Raw genomic sequence first — 6498 nt, forward strand, 5'->3', positions numbered from 1 at the left:
CTGTGTGTATATGTGTGTGAGCGAGGGAGCAAAGGATATATATGAATGAATGGGTATCATGCATGGGAACGGTGTTTGTATTTTACCATGAAATCAAACTATCATTACCTTAAGCAATCGTGGGTGGATAGTTTTTTGTGGATATTTTTTTTTTTTTAACGAAAACCAACTTTGCATTTAAACTTGATCCCACGTTACTGCAAAAGACAAATGATGCAATACAATGCGAGCTTGGAATATTGATTCGTTTAACAACAGGTGTATTACCTTTTTTGTACTAGTATTCTGTTTTAATAGCTTCTCAAAAAGCCTTTAGCACGCACAATGGCAGGGAAAGGGCAGAAAATGATCGTTTATCGCTGAAATAAACTGTTTCGAATTGGAGAACCAAACCAAAACTGTACAGGATGAAGGGGGGGTGGGGGGGAGAAAAACACAAATAAAAAAAAAACCCAGGTTTTAATGACCCATTGCTGATATTTGGTTTCTCCCCCTGAGATGGATATGAGACAGAGAGTTCACAGGGATTATTGCTTCATAGTGCATAGACTTCATGACGAAAGATTATCTCCACACTGCGAAAATGTCACAAACACGCACGCACACACACACACACGCACACGCACACGCACGCACGCACACGCACACAAGCGCGCGCACACGCACGCACACATCCTCGGTTTTTTTTCTTCTTCCCTCCGCTCCCCACCCCATTCGTTAAACACAACATTAAGATGATAATAATGATAACAATAATAATAATAATAATAAATGAATAATAATGATATGATAATAATTATAAAACGTACAAACACCAAACAAACACACAGCACAAAGCAACGTGAACACATGCTGGTGGGTGGAGAGGGTAGGGTCACACACCTATGCCCACACTCTCACGGTTCTTTTGCACCCACACACACACACAGGTGCACCTGACCAGCACAGGTTCGAACTCTCTACCCAAGGCGAAGATCAAGACTCTGAAGATGACCCTGGTGATCGTGGCGGCCTTCATCCTCTTCGGGCTGCCCTACTTCGTGGCGGAGATGATCATGTCATACGGAGACTTCACCATGCTCAACCCCGCAGTGTACGCTCTGCTAGGAGGCGTGGCTCCCGCCAACTCGGCTGCCAACCCTTATATCTTCCTTCTCTTCTCTGCCAACATGCAGGTGAGGTTATGTTGCCGCGTGTGATACGGATACGGATGATTTACGGATACGGATGATTTATTCAATAAGGCCATGGCCCCTTATGAAGGGGGTACAGTGAACAATAATTCACAACAATAAAGGCATACTACCAACAATACACCTCAGTAATGTTCAACTACAAGCTGATACAACAAATAATAATTAACTACATTATGCATTGCGTACTTTAAATTAAACGCTTTATACAAGTTAACAGCAAACTGTTTTATAATGGTTTCGCTTGTCGATGACATCAGCAAAACAAGTCCAAATGAAGTTGGGCGTGTGTAATATTTTTTGTGGAATTAACTGATATCTAAGGTCTTCCAAAACAGGGCAGCATAACACAAAGTGAAGTTCAGTTTCTTCAACACATCTACATAATGGCGATTTTTGAAGCTGCCTTGTCCCTGGCCCTTTTCAACATGAAGCCGACGTAAACCGGCAAAAATCTGCCACATACAGCTTGAATGTCGGCGGCAGCAGATGGCATGGCTATCCACAAACTGCTCTGCCAAAACTTTGAAACTAATTCTGCCTCTGTCCGCCACAAATGTGATATTTGCCAGAGGAAACTAAAAGCGTCTGAACACGACAACAGCCGCTCACATTCCCGCGTGTGAGAGGCAATGTGTGTTTTATGACGAAAGTTTGAACGCTGTAATGGCAAGTATGTAATGGTTCAGATCCACTTTTCTCCGCCCCACAACGAAACTCGCTGAGAATACTAAATGAACACTAACTTTATCCCAAACTCCATATGGGTGAGTTTAACCACCCATTGGCATCCAAGGTCAAATTGTTCGTGGCTGTGGTCTTTTCCGTTAGGGTTGGTGTGGTCGAGGCGTTGGTTCCAAACTGTCTTTGTTATGTATAAATATAGAAAATATGTTGACGCATTCACCCATGTCATAAGGACCTGATGTCCAATGACATTGAAGCGTCAAGTGTCTCTCTCGTACACAGCATCAGTTTTCAAGACGCGCCAAAACGTCATGAACACTTTTACGTCACGTTTCTGCCAACACGTCACTGACTCTTAAACGTCACGTTTCCCTACTAAACTCGAGCATCCCCCCCACCCCCACCCCCCCACATCCCCCACCCCAAAACTTGCAGTGCGAATATAGATCAAAAGTCCGCTTTCGTTGGCATGTATGTCGTAGTAGTGGTCGGTTTTACGTCTTTCAAGTTTAATCTCTTCAGTGCTTCATGACGTATATATACGTCCTAAAAAAAAAATGCTTCGCTGTTTGCCCCATGACGTAATTACGTTAGCGTCATTTCAGTATTTTTCAGTTCTTTTTCAAGTGAAGATTTTCTTTTCAGTATTTTTTCTTTCTTTCTCTTTTATAGTCCTGTGTGGTCTGCTTAGCGATCAGCAACAAAAGATTGGTAAAGTGATGGTAGACTGAGTGTACATATGCGCGCGTCGGAGGGTGGGAGGAGAGCAGTAATGGTTCCGAGTCATAATTTCCCTGCTTTTCTGTGCTGAGTAAGGCTTCAGACTAAATACGTTGTGCCGCGTTAGTTTACAAATACCGAATTTTCTTGTGCAGTGTTTACAGGATTCAAGCGATAGGCCATTGTTTACGTTTCAGACCATAGGCCTATCTTCTGATAGGCTGTTGTGTTTGCTGGAAATGACTGGTGGTAGAAGGAAGGCTTTTAGGAAGACAATAATTTGTAGACACAGACTTGATAAGATTGTGAGATTTAATATATCTCAGAAAAGATCGACGAAGTAACAAAAACGTTACTCAAGACAACAACAAGGGAAGGAACTCTTAATCCTAACAACAAACAAGGAAGATAACTACCAAAAGAAACTCGAATGACGTAAGTTCCGCGAGTCGCTGCAGGCTTAACAAACGTTATACCCCTTTCACCACCAATCAGTTTAGAGTGCAAAATTCCCTTGTGTTAAAAACACAGAAAAGATAAATAAAATTTAAAAATAAATTCTTATTTTACAACCCACGGGTTTTTTTGTTGTTGTTTTTTTTATAAGCTTTCTCCGTTCGTTGTCTAATAGCAGGGAGGTGGCAGAATGATTAAAACGCTTATCTGCCAGCACAGAATCCATGAGGATCGGGGTTCGAATTCCGCTCTCGCCCTTTCTCCCAAATTGGACTGGAAAATCAAACAGCGTCTAGTCATTCGGGTGAGACGATAAATCGAGGTCCCGTGTGCAGCACGCACTTGGCGCACTGAAAAAAAAACCCATGGCAACGAGTGTGTTGTCCTCTGGCAAAATTATGTAGAAGAAACCCACTCTGATAGGTACAGATTTTCTTGTTGTCCTGTTCATCGATATCTGTGTTGTATTGTGACATGTTCCAAATAAAATACTGTTTAAGCCATAGGTACACAAATATACATATGCATGCACTCAAGGCCTGACTAAGCGTGTTGGGTTATACTGCTGGTCAGTCGCCTTGCAGATGTGGTGTAGCGTGCATAGATTCCCCCCCTCAAGAAAGAAACTCGTAGTCTAAAATTCAGTTTTGCAGAGACCAGCGTTACCAAACACTTACTGTTTTACACTTATGTTGCAATCACTCTGTAACAATGACTTATATTCCGTTTTGCAGGTAACTATTCACTCATTTTACAAATGTTACGTAACATCCGTCTTTTTTTTCCAGTGGTTGTTTTTTCGGAGACTAATCTCACTCAACATTCACATTTTTACAGTAATCATCACTTTACGCTAAATAATGTTTTATAACGTTAACTGTTTTGCAGCGACTAATGTTACGTACTGCTTTACAGAAACTAATCTTATGTAACATTTCTTGTTTAACAGTGATTGTTTTACGTATATCACATTTTTAATTTAACTAGTGTTAAATAGCATTCACTGTTTTGCAGTAATTGTAACATTTACTGTTTTACATTGACTAATGTTAAGTTACATTTTTTTACAGGAATAATATGTTTGAATTACTGGTTTACACCTTGGACTAGTATTGTGTAACAGTCAGTTTTACAGAAAGTGTTACGTTACAATCACTTGTTTACATTGTTTTGCTACATTTACAGTTTGACATTGACTGACATGATGAACATTCACTATTAACAGTAACTGATGTAACATTCACTGTTTTACGAGGACTGTTATGTGACATGCACCGTTTTGGAGGGACAAATGTTCTTACATTTACTATTTTACATTGACTCTTGTTTCAATCACTCTTACAGGGGTTAATGTTATTTCATATTCATTGTTTATACTCCAACACGTGTGTTTTTGTTCTCGAATCATTCTTCAAGGACTCCCATAAATGTAGCACGTCATTCATTTCTAGAATCTACTTTTCAGGGACTCCCAAGAATACACCATGTCATTACAAGAATCAGTTTCAAGTACTCCCAAAAATGTGGCAGTGTGGTATTCATTTCTCACATCATTCTCAATTCAAGGACTCCGGAGAATACACCATGTCATTTCTCGTATCATTTTCAAAGACTGGAGAATTCACCATGTCATTTCTCGAATCATTTTCAAGGAAGGCCAGCAGAGCAGTGTCTTATTTCTCGAATCGTTTTCAACTGCTCCCAAGAATGTAGCAGTTTGGTATTCATTTCTCATATAATTTACAAGGACTCCCAAGATTGCAGCGTGTCGTTCATTTATCAAATGGTTTTCAAGGACTTCCAGCGATGCGATGAGTCACTCATTTCTCGAATCGTCATTCATTTCTCGAATATTTTTCAAGGAGCACCAAGAATGTTGTGGTGTCGTTCGTTCATTTCTAAAACCATTTTCAAGGGCGGTCAGCGTGTTATTGAAGTGTGGTTGTCCCCATTTTCAGCGGACATCACGTGCAGTGTACATGCAGTAACTCAGTGTGTGCCTGTCGCGCAGTGTCTGCGGGGCCTCAAGCTGTGCCCAGCCCAGGCAGAGACCAACCGCCGCCACTTCGTCTACAGCACCGCCAGCACCAGGTCTGACTACTCTGCCAACTACAGCCGCTCCCCCCACCTCCTCACCACCGACACCTACGAGATGTCGGCTCTCAAGTGACGCCAGTGCCCCGGGCAGGGCCCCCACCCCCGCTCTCCCGGCCCGGCAATCCAGGTTCAGGGGCCTCCTCGCTTGATGCTGCCTGGCCGCGCGCCCGCTCCACGCGCCCTGAGGGCGTGCCCACGTGACCAGGAAGTGTAGTGTTCTCTGACGTGTGGGGGCAGGCTCTGGTGAGCGTCAGAACGCAGATGTGTAGTTTTCTGACGTGTGGTTAGCTACTCAAAAGAGACAGTTTTAGTGAGGGTGAGCGTCAGAACGCAGATGTGTAGTTTTCTGACGTGTGGTTAGCTACTCAAAAGAGAAAGTTTTAGTGAGGGTGAGCGTCAGAACGCAGATGTGTAGTTTTCTGACGTGTGGTTAGCTACTCAAAAGAGACAGTTTTAGTGAGAGTTCTCAAGAGCAGATTCGCGCAAGCGTTGCAATGCTGTAAAAATGTGGAATGTGCAACTCTCTCTGACAATCAAGTGATGATTTCCCAAAGACGCGGGATGTGTGGCCGCTCTCTGACGTGAGCCAGGATCTCAGAAAACACGCTCACGTGAGCACACCGCATAACATGTAACTTTCTGCTGTCACGGGTTGTAAGAGACCATGTTCATGTGAGCATCGTAACAGGATGTGTAGTTTTCTGACCCCCTGTGAGGGGTTCGAAAATCACGTTCACGCAAACTTCGTAACACACCGGAAAGGTAACACGGGATACGTAGCTTTCCGACAGAATGGTTCTATGCGACTGGCAGAGCTATAAGTAACAAAGTAACATATTTCAACTAATGATGCAAGGGATGCTGAAAATATATATTGACAAAAGCAACGTAACGCAGGACAGTTATGTACCGTTATGACATGCGACACTTATTGACAACGGAATCATTAAACATGGTATGCAGCTGTCTGACTTGATTTGTCGTATAGCTTTTTTGTATGCAACAGATATTCAGTTATCGTGTTGGTACGGGCACCGCAAAACACGGATATTAGTTGCCTTTCTGACGTAAGATTTGTGTTCATATGCTAGCGGAAAGTGGTTTTCTGCCATACAGAGACTGCTCGAAGTATGTTCACATAGATCTCAGGGGTGGGGCAGTGACCGTGTCCTTCAAGCCGCCACCCAAACCCCGTGAATGATATATGGGCATCTTCAGTGTGTGTTCTACTCATTTTTACATATTCGCAAGAAGGAAATAGGGATGCACTAGAGTTACATGACACGAGGGTACCTTCTTGTGTTCCGGTCAACAAAATCAAAACAGGCTCCGCTTTGAACCCTCA

At 42.7% G+C, this 6498-nt stretch overlaps 1 protein-coding gene across 1 annotated transcript in view; it reads left to right on the forward strand.

The window, feature by feature from the left end:
- LOC143297403 (arg8-vasotocin receptor-like) overlaps window positions 1–6194 on the forward strand; it is an 81781-nt gene extending 75587 nt beyond the window's left edge. The window contains exons 5-6 of the mRNA XM_076609740.1: window positions 930–1175; window positions 5068–6194. Coding sequence (XP_076465855.1) covers window positions 930–1175; window positions 5068–5226 — 405 coding nt within the window. The 3' untranslated portion in view covers window positions 5227–6194. The remainder of the gene's footprint in view (window positions 1–929; window positions 1176–5067) is intronic.
- Window positions 6195–6498: the final 304 nt, after the last annotated feature.

This window comes from Babylonia areolata, chromosome 22 (genome assembly GCF_041734735.1).
Source record: "Babylonia areolata isolate BAREFJ2019XMU chromosome 22, ASM4173473v1, whole genome shotgun sequence".
In the NCBI taxonomy this organism is placed as follows: Eukaryota; Metazoa; Mollusca; class Gastropoda; order Neogastropoda; family Buccinidae; genus Babylonia; species Babylonia areolata.